Source organism: Anguilla rostrata, chromosome 7 (assembly GCF_018555375.3).
Source record: "Anguilla rostrata isolate EN2019 chromosome 7, ASM1855537v3, whole genome shotgun sequence".
NCBI lineage: Eukaryota > Metazoa > Chordata > Actinopteri > Anguilliformes > Anguillidae > Anguilla > Anguilla rostrata.
Window position 1 is genome coordinate 5,011,446 of NC_057939.1, and position 15,491 is coordinate 5,026,936.

The 15,491-nt window shown below is 46.5% G+C and overlaps 1 protein-coding gene across 1 annotated transcript in view; it reads right to left on the bottom strand.

Moving 5' to 3' along the window:
* Positions 1-15,491, bottom strand: part of ppfia2 (PTPRF interacting protein alpha 2) — a 158,972-nt gene that overhangs the window by 30,207 nt on the left and 113,274 nt on the right. The window contains exons 6-13 of the mRNA XM_064342029.1: positions 11,908-12,018; positions 9,472-9,693; positions 8,018-8,164; positions 4,912-5,046; positions 1,839-1,922; positions 881-1,012; positions 356-418; positions 59-150 (exon numbers count right to left, since the gene is read on the bottom strand). Of these exons, the coding sequence (XP_064198099.1) occupies positions 59-150; positions 356-418; positions 881-1,012; positions 1,839-1,922; positions 4,912-5,046; positions 8,018-8,164; positions 9,472-9,693; positions 11,908-12,018 (986 nt within the window). The remainder of the gene's footprint in view (positions 1-58; positions 151-355; positions 419-880; positions 1,013-1,838; positions 1,923-4,911; positions 5,047-8,017; positions 8,165-9,471; positions 9,694-11,907; positions 12,019-15,491) is intronic.

Here is a 15,491-nt window from a genome sequence, read left to right on the forward strand (position 1 = left end):
CATTTTTAGGTCTTCCTGTGAATACTGTGTGTGTGAATCCAGCGAAACGCTCACTCACCGTGATAAGGTCGGTTCTGTCAGGGACCCGGTCCTGATTCTGAGCTGGTCCAGTTCTGATCTCATCTTGTCCATGTCATCAACAAGATGGGTCTGGGTGGGAAGACAGGGCACAGGCGGGAACACTTCGCATTAAAACAACAAAATGGAAATTATTTTAATTCATTGAAATATTTCACTTCATAAAAAAATATACTCCAGCGTAGCCAAAGGCACATTCAGCTTGGCTCATGCCAGAAAGCGCTACACAAAACTGGCTGATGAAAATGTACTTAATTATTGAACCTTGGACACCTACTTTGTCATGGATTGAATCTTCCAACTGTTTTCGTAAGTTTTCAGAGTCCTGAATCAACACATTCTGAAACAGAGACAACAATTGAATGCGTCAGGAAAGGGAACTGTCTTCCAGAGAAATCAATGGTACAGTATATCACCGAAACAGACTCAGGCTTTCCACGTTAATTTATGGTAATGGTAAGCGCATAGCTTCCTGTGTGGCTCCACAGTAATTGACAGAATTTTCTGCGCCATTACACATCTTACCTTTACTGTTAACCAACTTGGCGACTTTTCAGGCAGCTTTAATGACTACATTTCAAAAGAAGAGCCTAGCAACAAATCCAGCAACGTATATAAATCAAAATAATACACCTGTAAGATATAAAATATTCTACTCTATTCCTGGCACTCCATTCCAGAAATTCCCCTGCCTTCATGCAATGCGTGACTTTCATATGCGAATGAGTGTGCGGTGACATCACAAATATGCAAATTAACATGACATCACTTGCCAACCTCCAGCTATTTTCCCTATGCTAACCTTCTCTTCTAACGCCGCCATTCTCTCCTTCAGGTGCAGCTGCAGTCGCTCGTTGGACTCGGTCAGAAGCCGGTCGACGGTGTCCGACAGGCGCTTGTTGTGCTCCTCGTTCATTTTCTCCCTCTGCCTGGCCTGAAGATTCAAACGGAAAAAAAAAAATTAAAAATTACAACATGCCAAATCAGGATCAGGGCCTCATTTCACAACAGCCATCTGCAAGGATTTTCATGCGCAAATCGCTGTATCTTGTTGAAACTGCAGCCACTCCTGCTGACTCAGTTATATGTGATAATTTACAAAAATGACATCAAAACACTTAAAACCGAACTGTTTCTGATAGGCACTTTTTAAATAACCACTTGGAAGAAAAAAAAGCAGCTGACAATCATGGTGTTACAAACGCTGCTTTTAAAGTAACGTTATGAAATCACCTCTTGTATCTTTACCAAGCTCTACTGCCAATCTCTGGAATATACTCCGCATTTGTTGTATTCAGTTACTGAATGCTATGTGTGACGTCTTGAAAAGAAATGCAGGGCCATGGTTACTTGAACGAACACTGAAAAACACAAAATCCACTGCTTTTAAATATGGCTTTGAGATATTGAGTATATAACTGCTTTTTTTATATTGAACACGTTTTTGTTCCAATATAGATATACTGTATACACATATATATATATATATTACACAAAAAAATTGGACTGCTGGATCATAATAATCTTCGCTGTCGCAGACAATTAGCCTAGCTGTAGAGGCAGAACAATTCCAGGATCCCTACTGCAGTAAACATGAATTAAGCCATACCCTGGACCCACTGGAGAATAAGCAGTAAACTCTAAACATGGAGAAACATGCAGCCAGCAGCTTCGCTTGCTGTTTGCTTGATGACGGTGACATCTGGCGGCCATTATCTGATTGGCAAAGCGGCGTGCAGTGGCGCTAGGCTAGTACTCACTCTGTGGAGCTCCTGGTTCTTCTCCTCAAGCTGGCCCTCCAGGTGACGCATGCGCTCCTCGATGCTCCCATGGCGCTCTTCGGCCTGAGAGGGGGGGAGAAGGAGGGGGTGGGGAGGGGGGGGGAGAAAGGGGTCCCGCCATTTTAGCAGCCATGGATGTGACACGTGTGGGCAGGCAGGAAGGCAAGACAGACAAGCCAAAGCTTCTATATCTTCTGCAGACTACCAGCTCCGAACGTTCATTCAGACCTAGGAGACACTGAAGCGTGAGGAGGGGGATGTCATTCAGGCAAGCAGCTGTAGAGGACTGCTCACTATGCGTCAGGTGAAAGAGGGAGAGGGAGAGAGAGAGTGAGACAGAGAGAGGGAGAGACCGTTGGAGAGAGGGAGAGAGAGAGTGAGAAAGACGGAGAGAGAGAGAGAGAGACAGAGAGAGGGAGAGGGAAAGAGAAACTTGGAGCGAGGGAGATAGAGATGAGAAAGAGGGAATGAGAGAGAGAGACAGAGAGAGTGAGAGACAAAAAAAGAGTGAGAGACACAGAATGGGTGAGACAGAAAGTGATGGAGAGAGAGAGACAGCGAGGGAGAGAGAGACTGACAGGCAGATATAAAGAAACAGAGGAGAGGTTGCCGTGGAGGTTTAGTCAAAGAGCGCGCGAGATACCAGCCAGATGTGTCATGCAGTTTTCCCCACAGCTCCAGCAGAACCCTGCCTCTCTCTCACACACACACACACACACACACACACACACACACACAGGACAGAAAACCAAAGCCCAGAAGCGGAAACCCAACGATGGCTCGCTACGACAGACAGAAACACAACAAAATAAAACTCAAAAACAAATCAAATAAAAAGGAATAAATCAAGGAGGAAGTCAGATGGATTGTAATCAGCGACAGAAAGTGACGTCCTGTGAGACTACCTTCCTACGTATGAGGCTCGTGTCCTGGGGTTTTGCTTCCGTAACATACTGATAATCACCAGGTGAGGAAGAGGAGCTTGGGTCAGACTAACGGGATGAAGGGGGAGAGGAGAGGGACAAATCATGTGTAAGAACACTGGGTAAAAAAAACCAAAAACACACACAGACACACATACACACTAAATCCGCTTTCAGATAACAGGCACTGAACTGGCATTATGCTCATCTTTTATTAAAGGGCACCTTGAGTGATCCTTAACACTAGGAAAGATTCACTGAGAACTTAGCAAACACCCGTGTAAGGGCCATCTACCTGGTATGTGCTTGGCACATCCCACCAAACACCGTGTGTTTAAATTAAATTACCATAATATATTTCAGTGAGTTTTTATTGTTAATTAGATGCCCGTTTATTTGTATGGATTGTTTGTTTAACTTCAAACTTGGTGCCTGGACATGTTGGCAAAAGTTTGTGAATATCTGGATAGTTCTATCCTCAGTTTAAATTGTTGTGAACACTAGTTCGGATGAACAAATATTATGTGACAATGTGTAGGAGTGCATATCCATGGGCGCTAGCAGTTTAGCATTTTGACATTTGCAACAATGTTTTCTAGTCATATTTATGGAACTATTAGTCATACATAGACATTTATACAAAATATAACACAAACATTTTGTCACCAGAAGACATGGAATTTCTAAAGCACTCCTTTCTCATGCTGTTCCTCATTACCTCTCAGATTAATATGATCGTTATTATAAAGACAGCTCGCCTCATGTATTTCTGGCCTGCAGAGATAAATTAAGAGTGGGTGATATAAGACTTGTAATCAAACCACTTAGCAAGACACTTTGTGCAGCCCAGTAGGAATTACCCTTATACGCAATAAAGATATTTATCAATATTAGCACGTTGAAATTAAACATGCGCAAGCCTTCAAGCAATTGTAATAGTATAACAAAATAATACACAAAAAACAGGAAGGGATCTAAAACAATATTTCAGATACACAGGACGGAACACGGTTTCCATTTCGAAGCACTCCCTTACCCCTCCCTTCTTCTCTTTAGAACACCGATCTCTGATCAGTTCTGTGATGTCACGTGTGACACCATGCAGCCTGTTTAGCAGGGATGTGAGATCAGTGCCGGGAGGGGGGGGGGGGTTATCAGGAAGGAAAGATTAGCATCTGTTCCTTGTGATTAGTGTGGCTGTGCTGTAACTGTATTTCGCTGATAAATGCTCGGTTAGCAGTGGCCACTAAATTATCCCGTCACTCTGTATAATTCTATACCTGATAAATGGCGATGGTGGACGATGCCGGGCAGGCTCCCAGTGTGAGGAGGATTTCAATTTCAAATGACCATACCGAAGGAAAAACTGACTATACCGCAAACCACTGTGAGCCATGGCCACTTAATCATGGCTTCAAGTCTCCTCCATGTGTTGGCTGGCCGATTTCTACCACTGCCCAGAAATACTGGCCCCGCAAACTGCAACAACACGAGTTCACTACACACACTTAGACGCTGTTACATCTACAGATCACTTAACCAACCAGATACAAAGGCCTACTAATGGAATAATGCTGACTGTTTCGCTAATTTACCCTATTAGCATTATGTATTCAGCCATGCCCCTGAATCATTCTCAGTGGATTACGAAAGGCATTCTCAGCTCTGGTCCTCGATGCTGCGTGTGTTTTTAAAAAAACACTTAAACCCTCAGAACTGAAGGTAAAGAATTTAAATTGAGTATGGTGTCGATCGGGAAGTGTGGTACAAACTCAGGATGTCTGCAGGAGCTGTGGTCCTCCAGTACCTGAGGTGAGTAACCCCCTAAAGCACAGACGCCCTCTAGTGACAGGGTTTTGAATCTCACAGACTCTTTGGAAGTCCGGGGTCAAGCGACGTCAGTCAACACACACACACATACACACACACCTGTGTACCCTCACTGGCGTGTCCGTGCGTGTCCCGTGTAGCACGCACGGCATTGTGGGAGGTGTGTCTCCCCGGAGGCCTGTACCTTGGTGAGTCTCGGGTCGAGTGGCGTCAGTGGACACACACACACACCTGCACGTCTGCGTGTCCCGTGTGAGCGCACGGCATTGTGGGTCGCGTGTCTCCCCGGAGGCCTGTACCTTGGTGAGAGCCGCGATCCGCTGGGCCAGCTCGGCCTCCACCTCCGGCAGCGTCTCCGCCTTCCTCATGGTCTGCTGCAGCTTCTGCTCGGCCAGCTCCAGCCTCTCCTGCAGCTGCCTGTTCTTCTCCTCCATCTGCCGACAGACGACGGACGGGAAACCGCTCAGCCCCAAACCACAGAGCGCTCGCGGGTTATTTATTATCACTTTAATTGACTGGGACAAAAACATTAATAACACATTAAATGTGCCACAATTAGCCAGGAAGGCTAATTCAGGAGCGCAGACTGCCACAAATTCAGGCCCGGACTGGTACAAAATTCACACGCTCAACAGTGACACTGCTGGCAGAACAGGGGAACTGCAAGCTTTCAATAATCTATGCCACCTGAAGTAGATTCAAAGTCACTTTCCTGCTGAACTGCTTTGCTTTTTCTGTCCTTTGCAGATTTTTTTTTTTTTTTTTTTGAGGGTGGCTGTGTCAGGAGATAAACACAACAGCCCACAGGCCCGTCCGGCTCCTTATCAAGCTCCTTGATGGAAATGCCTTCTTATCCAAAATCACAGACTCACTACAATTTGCCCTTCCAATTTTGTGGAATATAATTTATCTAATGCCACTTATTCGCGCTACCACAAAACAGTTTTTTCAAAACAGTAATTTTCATCACATTTATCGACTGTTGAGAACTGTGAGCTAGGTGCCTCCCAAATTTTGCGACATTTCGTTTTAAATAATTGCCTGGCAAACTAACTAATCGGCAACAGAACCTCGGGTCTGGCACAACGGTAAGCTCCTGCTGCAGCAGTAAATTCAACACGGTACCTTATTTTTGGCCCATTAGTGAATTTGGAGAAAAGTGGCTTTGCAAACGGGGCACTGAACAGACAGGTCAACAGCATCTCTGGGATCAGACGGACGGGCCAATCAGAGCGCAGGCATTTATGAGCTGTAGTGTGTAATTTATCCGCGTCTGAATATTTTTTTAACTTTTTTTTTTTTCCCCTCAGTGTCAGCCCAGGATGCAGTCTTGTCCCAGAGTGCTCGTCTGGCGAAGGACGGGGTCGTAAAGAACAGGCGGGACTGCTGCCGGCTTGTCATCAGAGGCAAAAAAGCGTTCAGTCAAAACTTTCATTTTATCGCTCCTGTTGGGTGAACTTCTCCCCATTAAAAATGATGGCGCACATAAACTGACTGGGTTTCGCGTTCCGGGGCAGGCTGAGGCAGATTAATTACGAAAAAGAAAAACAAATATTCGGCTGTCGCCAGGATCACGTTCATTCGCCGAGCGACGCTTTCTTTCTCTTCGCAGTTAAAATGTTCTCCTGAGAGACCGGGCGGTGAAGAATGCTCAGTGTTATTGATGAAATCTTTCGGCTGACAGGTCAACTCATTTTTCTGACATTTTTAATTCCCAAAAACAATGTATTTAATTTTCTACTTTTTTTTCATAGGAGGTTAAGTGCACTTCATTAACACTGGAAAAAAAAGCATGGACATACATACATTTCACATTTAAATCACGTTTATATATTCAAATATTAAAATATATTTAAAAATACAAACTACACAAATGTCTTTTAATAATATATCTAATTGAGGTGGATTGCTCAGTTTTAAGAGCTTTCCACCTGTAGACCAAGTGTAGCTCTTTGAATACAGATAGGCGTGGGGTCTGGATCGGGTCACGGCCAGATAAATTCATTTTCGTCATATAAAAACTATTGGTGAGGGCCTGTCCTTGTCCTTCCTTCTGCCTCAGACACTGCTGCGTGCAGAGACAGGGTTCAGACCAGAGACGGGATTAGAGTGCAGGTTATGGACGTCGCGTTCACGGACATACGAGACCTGCAATGCGGCTGCACGTTTCCTGCAGAACGGCCCAAATCTGCAGTACAGCGAAACCCACCGTGCCCATCTGGCTCAGGAAACTCTATGACACCGTGGGCTTATTCAACCGCTTGTAAATGCTCTCCAGCACAAAAGTTCTCAATCAGACATTCAGGAGACCAACTATCCACCCACACAGGTACCTCAGAATAACATTAAATAATTACCAGGCAGCAAAAAAAAACGGGTACAACAGCAGATGTCAAGATGACTTTGCAAATGTCAGGGCAATATGTTCAGCACATTTATTAAGAGCAGAGATGAGTTTCGGTGGTGTGTTCTTGAAGGTGCTTTTGCAACTGGTTTATCAAGTAGTTATAAGCTCTTTAAAAAAAATGCGCACAATCTCAGCAAAACGAATGCCTGATTGCAGGAGCCACTTGAAGGGCAAGAGAAATATAAATAAATGAGAATACAGAAAATGAAATTCAAAGAGAGAAGGGAATGAAATTTAAAAAAGCAGAAATAAATAAATATATAAGCCCCTCCTGAGCGACATGTCCGACTTAGCGGGAGTCAGTGAGCATTAGCGCATGACCGCACGCTGACAGGAAACGGCGGCTGTCCCTCGCCAGTCCGTGCTCACTCAAATTGACGGGGGGGGGGGGGGCGGATAGCGCGCTGAAGCAATCGGACGGGCTGACAAGCAACACGACCAGACGTTTCCGGATCGGGATGAAGATTGAAATTAGAGAATACAAAGAAAGTCCTTTTTTATTTAAAAAAATACTAAATAAATAAATAAATAAACATAACGGTATATTGTGTATTTGGTGTTTTGGTATGACTCGGTTAGGGACGTGTCATTGCTAACTGAACAGTGGGGGCCCTGCTTTACAATTGATGCCTCTCATTCACCAGAGCAGTTAGGGGTTAGGGGTTAGGTGTCTTGCTCAAGGACACAAGGACACGCCCAGGGCGGGGTTTGAACCGGCAACCCTCCGACTGCCAGACAATCGGTCTTACCTCCTGAGCTATGTCGCCCCTTTATTTGAGGCAGTTAGGCCTGGCAGTCAATTCACACCAAACCAATAACAGGGACCCTGTGAGAATTTTAAAGGCCACATTAAGTATTTTAACCAGAATTTGTATCAATTTCTTGTGGGTTGATATGTTCTCTTACGTTAAGGTACTTGGGCCCTCAGGACCACGACTCAGGCCCTCAGGCCTGTGACTTGGGCCCTCAGGCCTGTGACTTGGGCCCTCAGGACTGACCTGTCTGAGGAAGGCCTCCTTGTTGACCAGCTCGGTCTCCAGCTTGTCGCTGATGTCGTGCAGGGAGGTGGACTCCCGCTGAGCGCTCAGGTAGCGCTTCTCCAGGGTGACGATGCGCTCCTCCATGTCCTCCTTCTGACACATGGCCTGCAGGCAAACGCGTTACCATGGACGCGCGTACGCACACACACCCACACATACATACATTTACATGCCGATACACACGTGTGTATGTGTGCTAAATTGTACATATGAACATTTACAAATGCACACAGGCATGCATGTGACATGTAGGAACACATGCATGAATACATACATACATACATACATACATACACAGAGTGTGGTTTGTCAGCCATTTTAAACTGACTTCATATAAGACCGCTAGGTCTTACTGGTCTATATATTGTTACCGCTTGGTCTTACTGGTCTATATATTGCTGGCATACATACACAGCACAGCACATCATATGTGATAGGTAAGGAAATACATGATGGCGCAGGTGATATACTCAACACCCTCACCTAATCAGCGCAAATCAGCAAAGCTGCCGCGATCACCAGTGATGAAAAGCGGTTCTGAACCCGGGGTCAGCTCACGCTCAGCCGACAGAAAAGGGACGACCGCGTCTTACGGAGAGAGCCGCTAAGCGTGCGGCCTCTATTACCAGCCCTTTCCCCCGGGGGAGAGGTTCCTGAATTAATGCCGCCTCTGAAGTGCTCTCTGTGTGCGATCTGCGCTCGGCACACGTCTGCAGTGGCATTACCTGCATTAAGGAGCACTGGAGCGCATATGTATATGAGCAATTACCATTACAAGAGGACGGGAGGTAATGGGTGTAATCTCCAGCAGTCATGGAGGTGGGGGGGGGGGGTAGAGTGATTGCAAACCCGGGGAGTCTCCATGGTCACCACATACCATTCAAGCAGACTGATGGCCATAGACATGCTCTCGCTCTATAGCTACAGACAGATCGCAGCGTAGTGTATGCTGCATGCATGCACGTATCAACGTGTGCACATATATGTATATAAATCTATTTGCTTACGTGTGTGTGTGTGTATGAGAGACCGTGCATGACATTGTGTGTGTGTGTGCATGTGTGTACACATGCATATGTGTGTGTGTGTGCATGTGTGTGCGTCTGTACGCATGTGTGTCTGTGTGTGTGTGTGTGAGTGTGTGTGTATGAGTGTGCGTCTGTACACGTGTGTGTGTGTGTGTGTGAGCATGTGTGCGTGTGTATGGGTGTTTATGTGTGTGCATGCCTGTGTGCGTGCGTGCGTGTGTATGGCTGTGTATGCGTGTGCATGCCTGTGTGCGTGTGTGTGTGTGTGTGTGTGTGTGCATGCGTGTGTGTGTATGGGTGTGTATGTGTGTATTTGTTCATGTGTCTACGCACACACCTGCACGTGCACGCGCTCCTGGCTGCATTCCGCCCTGACGCACCCACCTCCTTGATGTCCCGCTGGTACTTGTTGTTCATCTCCTCGGACTTGATGAGGTCCTTGCGGGCGGTCTCCAGCTCCTGCTCCACCTCGGACACGCGGGAGGACAGGGAGGACATGCGCTCCTTCATCTGGGCCAGCTCGTAGTTCTGCTTCTCCAGCAGCTCCTGCAGCTCCACCACCTGGCTCGCCTCCTTGGCCGACTCCATGGAGCCGTTCGACAGGCGCTGCTCATGGCAAGACCGGGGTGGGGGGGTGGGGCCAGAGGAGAAACGTTCAGACACACCGCACGTATCTGGCGTAGAGGGGAAGCAGAGGAGTGTGGGTACCCCGCTCCTGAAATCTAAAAGGTAACTTTCAAACCTGCTTTCCCCCCCAATATGCATTCAGGATTTACTGAATCAAAAGAATCAAAATTTCTTCCCAAGATCTTGAATCAACTCGCCCATTTAAATTTCATGGTAAAATACTGGCAGCTGGGTTTCCAGAACTTTACCATTATAAATAACGCCAACAGTATGTTCAGCATACAATATAGCAGCAGGCTGTATAACTTACAAATGTTAGCTGTTTCACTACAAATAATAGAACTATTTACATTTCAGCTGTTTACAATTTCACACCTTTGCAATTTTACAGACTTTTCAGAGACAAATTCATGGACATATTTTACAGTGCGCCTGAAAAAGGAACTTTCCGGATGTGAGAGCTGGACATATGCATTTACCGCTTAAAACTGCCGTTGGAATATGACCTAGTTTTTTTTTTGTATTTAACAGACAAGGGCATTTCCACCGGAGTGTGACTGAACACTCTTGCAAAAATGCGAAAAAAGTCAAAAAGGTACAATTCGCTTCTTTCCCCCGGGGACACAGGGCTGCTCACGGGCCGCACGATCTTGCTGACGACGACAAAATTTTTTTAAAAGTTTCCTGTGGTAACTCACGCCTGTCATTAAAAATGACCAGAACTGGTGAACAGAACCGAGCAAGAGTGGCAGCCTGTGGTGCAGGATTCTGCCAGCCTGTGCTCGAGTGGCACTGGGGGGCACAAAAACAATTCCCTGGGAACTGTGTGTGTGTGGGGGGGGGGGGGGGACTACCTATTGTTATTTTCTGAAGACTAGGACCTGCTTATTCTCTTATCACTTACTATAGACAGTGACCATCTTTCTGCTTTAAAAACGAACCCGGCAGTTCATTATCCCTGCATTCGCAAGCAGCAGAGAGCTCGCCCATCTTCATGGAAATCTCAATGTCAGACGGGACCTCAGAACCCCACCCCCCCGCGCCGCTACATCATAAATCCACGGGCTGACAGTGAGTGATTCAGAGCCCTGGGGTTACGCGAAGACACGCTGCCCCGCCCGCGTACCCCGCACGCCCCCGTTCCCCTCGCTCGCATATGACCCGCCACGATTCGGCTACCGGCCAATCCCAGGCAGGCTCCGCTGCCGACGGTGCTCAAAACTGAAGCCTGTTTCATCCGAGAGAGAAAAAATAACCGATTCATTTCAAATGCAGGAAGCAAACGGCGCCGGCCTTGGTGGAAGGCCCGCGCCGATGGCTTTTCGACTCCGCAGGGTCCTCCTTCTCTGTCCCGAACGCCAGTACCGCGTTTGAAGACGGTGGAAAACCACATTTCTGTGCTCTTTTCTTCTACAGGAAACAGAGGTGCGTCATTTGCTTGCTGCCTCACTCTCCCTCTCTCCCTTGAGAAAGACAGAGTGCTGGAAGCTGTATTAATCTGTGGTGGATATATTGGTTTGTCAGGTGGCTTATTTGAAAATCAACAGCGTGTCTTTGCTCGGGTACGCAAAGCAAATTTTACCAAATTTTTACCGCACCGCATTCCACATGAGGAACCGAGGTCCTCCACATTTGTATTATTTTGCGTGCCCCTTCTACATGAGGAGATCATTAGCTAGGTACATCACAGAGTCCCTGTGCAAACACAGGTGGCACAGTTCTGCAGCGCGTATCGCCTCACAGCGAGGAGGCTGCGAGTTTGAATCCCAGCCGAGGGGGAGTCGGCGTGTCTCCCCCGAGTCCGCGTGGGTTTCCTCCGGGTACTCCGGTTTCCTCCCACGGTCCAAAGACAGGCAGCTTCGGTTAATTTGGAGAGGCTAAATTGCCCTCGGACGTGTGACTGAATGGTGTGTGGGCCCTGCGATGGCTCGATGTCCAGGCTGTATTCCTGCCTCTCACCCACTGCATGCTGGGATAGGCCTCAGACCACCCCTCCCCACAACACTTACCAGGAGCAAGCAGTTTGTAGGTTGAGCAGTGCAAATACAGTTCACAGTATTAGTTTACTACCTTAAATATAATATTGGAAGCCCCCGTGTGAAAACAGAGGAGAGGGAGAAGAGAAGAGAGGAAAGAGATGGAAGAGAGGGAAAAGAGAGGGAGAACGTGCAGAGTGGAAGCGTGTTTTCCCACCTTGCCATGAACCTTCTGCCCGGCGTCCGTGCTCTCCAGCAGGTCCTCGGCCCCCTCCCCCGACGCCACCTTCCTCTGGATGTGCGCATTCTGCTCTCGCAGCGCTACGATCTGCAGAAACCGCGCGGAAAACCCGCCAAATCTCACACTTCAGAAACCAAAAAATAAGTCAATCTTATGTCAAACTGTTTGACTCATTTCAAGATTTGCCAACGGGGTAAGACAATTTCACTCGTCAAGCAAAAAGTAACTTAAAAAAAGCAAATATTTTGTACTTGAGAGGAAAAAAAAAGATTTTAAGACTAGACTTTAAGACTAGAATTTACAAGACTTGTTAAGACAGACCCTTTTAAGCCTAAATATAAGACTAAAACACTTGAGATTGACTTTTTATTTTTTAAAGTGTATCCCTCGCACAAAGTCAAAAGGCACAACGTCAAAAACAGCTAGCCTCAAAGAAACTTGCTTCAAACATAATTTCATTAACCAGGTTTTATTACCAAGGAAATATATTTATTAAACAAAAATGTTGTGCCTGAGGTTCACTATTTAATTGTAAAAGCACATTACACAGGTTCACGGAGCAAGAACTAGTATTTACTTGAGGCTGACAAGCACAAAGCATAAAGGTGCAGGATGAGCAATTATTTCCACCATCAGTAACTGACACGATGACGGTTAATTATAGCTGCTGCTGGCACTCACGTTGTTGCGAGCGAAGTCGTGTATCGCCGCAAAAAATAGATTATCGTAATTATTTTGCTCAGCGAACCTCATACCTCTCCTTCAGCTGGAGTGTTTGACAAACAGTCGTAATCTGCTTGATTGTGTTTCCGTGGGCTGGGAACGATAACAGCAATTAAGTTTCTCTCCGACGGCGCGCGATTAACAGCGCTGGCCGACGTTCGCGTCGCCCTTCTCCCCAGGTCGTCGGTGTCAGACCAATTATAGCCGTCCGGAAGAAGCACCGGATCCTAGGCCACGGCCTTTGCTTGTGTGCTGTGCTCCTTCATACGTTTGTGAACGCCTACCCTGATGTGGTGACAGGTGCAATAGGAATGAATGATAACATCTTCCATTTAAATTCATGTAAAATCCGAACTTCAGAAAAGCACAACCCTGCCTTACCGCGGAAAAAAGAGCAAGCACATCGGAGGCCCATAACTATTCACATCTTAGATGTACATGCTGTACAACAGAGAGTACGTGGACTTGTTCTATAAAGCGTCATATTGCAATAAAAGTTGGGGATTAAAACAAACAACACATGTACTGCAACAACACAAATTGATACGTAATATGCAGCTGGCGCTCACGTTTTGAGGTGCATTTTCTTACATGGTTAATTTTATTGGTTTCTATTGTCCTCTAATGAAACATTAGTGAGTCACTCCCTAAAAGGCCTAAATATACCCCTGAAACTCACGGAAGATATCCTAACAAGCTGTTCACGTAACAGGCTTTAAACAGAGGGAGTAAAAAAATCTCCAAAATCAAAATAGCATAGCCGCAAATAACACTAATCAGCATAGGACCAGGAATATGCCAAGGGTGTGATCACAAAAGGACTTAGGGTATCGTTTTCGTTAAATGATGGAGGTGATAAGACTCTTCTCTTTTGCGTGTGAAATATAATCATTGTCATCCAGCAGCAGGATATTAAATACTGCATTATTCATAAAACCTGCCCATTGTTAGTGATATAGATTGCTGTATTTATTTATTAATCGATGATGAAAACTGTCCCCTTCCAGTGCAGGCGTACATCAGTATTATTTATGGTGGTTTTACAAACTTTGAGTGGCTAGTTAGATTAAAATAATGTCTTGCTGTTCACAACAACAAAAACACCTTGATTAAAAAGGCTTTGCAGGACAAATATAACCCATACAAGGCTTTCAAATCAGAAATTGAGCCATCCTATGTTTTAGGTGTAGTGAAAGATTAACAAATCCCATTTTGCCTGATGGGAACACTGACAAAAAAATTCATATGAATCCAGAAAAATTCTAATCTGGTGGTTTCATTTTTCTATGCAGAACAGCAACGATGCCCTTAGACCTTAATTTCCAAGATATACGTCGTTTTTACGACATTGCGAGCTATGATCAATATACTAGTGCATCACGGAGCAAACGCTTCCCTTTGTTATTAGAGCACCTTTATTGGAATGGAACTCATTTGGGATGGATCACTCCCATGGTGAACCTGTAGGCCTCAAAAGCCTGCTAGTGGATTAAAGACAGAAACCCAGGCCCACGGGCCCTTTATGGGCTTCTCTCAGTCCTCTACTCCCCTGCGAATATACAGCCCTGCCTCTATTACATTATATAAGCAGGGTTCACATAAAGCACAGCCTGTGGCTGAACCCATGCAACCATGAAGCATTGTTTCTGGAGCTATTTTCATTTCAACAGAAAACAAACTGCGTGGCAGAAGGTGTAGTACACCTGAAATTAGATGAGGAGAATGATCCATAAACAGACGTGAGCCCGCATTAGTTATTAAACTATCGTCGGATGGCTCAGTAAAGAAATACCATAACAGAAAAAAATAATATGACTGAAGTCCAAACACCTCGCTGGCTGGAGGAAACAGTTCCTGCAGACAGCCGATCCAGAATCAATTAGCCATCTGCCAAAATATCAGCCAGAGAGACGGACCCTCTCCTCAGACCCTCCCGAAACCTGGACATTTCAAATCCCCAGTCACCCGTGGCGACTGTTGCCAGGTAACGATCATTCCCCGTTCACACCTCTTCACTCAATCTCGCACCTGTCTCCGCGCTGAAGGGCGGGCGGGGGACCCGCCTGACAGCGATCGTGAGCGAGCAGGGCAGCCGTAGCCGCGGTAACCCGCGCACGCATCACTTCCTGTTTATGACAGCCTCGAGACGTGCGGCAGCTGCGACGGCGTTGATTAGGGGCATTCCAAAGCAAACGTCTGTCTGTGAGAGATCAGCAACTTCATCCGTCAGAGTCCAGAGGGCCATCAGGCAGGGTCTGCTGGGAGGAGCCTCCTGTTAAGGGGCTGTGTTAGAGCCTGGATGGGCCCCACGCTCTGGTGTCAAAAGCTGAACCGTGTCAGGGCATGACACACTTCTGTCTCCCGTCTGTGTGACTAGACTGCAGTGGAGGTTCCAGCATTGAGCAATTATTATTATTATTATTATTATTATTATTGAGTTGCAGAGGGGAAATCTAATCATTCTGAAATCTAAGCAGACTCTCAGATTCAATCTAAGCAGGAATGTTAAGTGTTTGTTAAGCATTGACGGACGCTGCTTTGCCGTGATTGGTCCAGGGGAGGCCGCGTGTAGAGCTTGCAGTGAGGAATAGCGCTTACTCACGCTGTCCGTGAGCGTTCTATCCCCTCCCCCCACCGTCCTGCTCTTCATCCTACCACCACTATGCCCTGCCCCCTCTACGGATGATCCCTTCCCCCCCTCCCCCACCCCCGGCCTCCACCCCACCCCCTCCCCCCCCCGCACCCACCCTTTGATCACACGCCTTTATTACTGCGCAGGCACAGGGGCTAACGCGCGCAGGACAGGGCGGGGGGAGCAGGAACATTAAGATGATTTG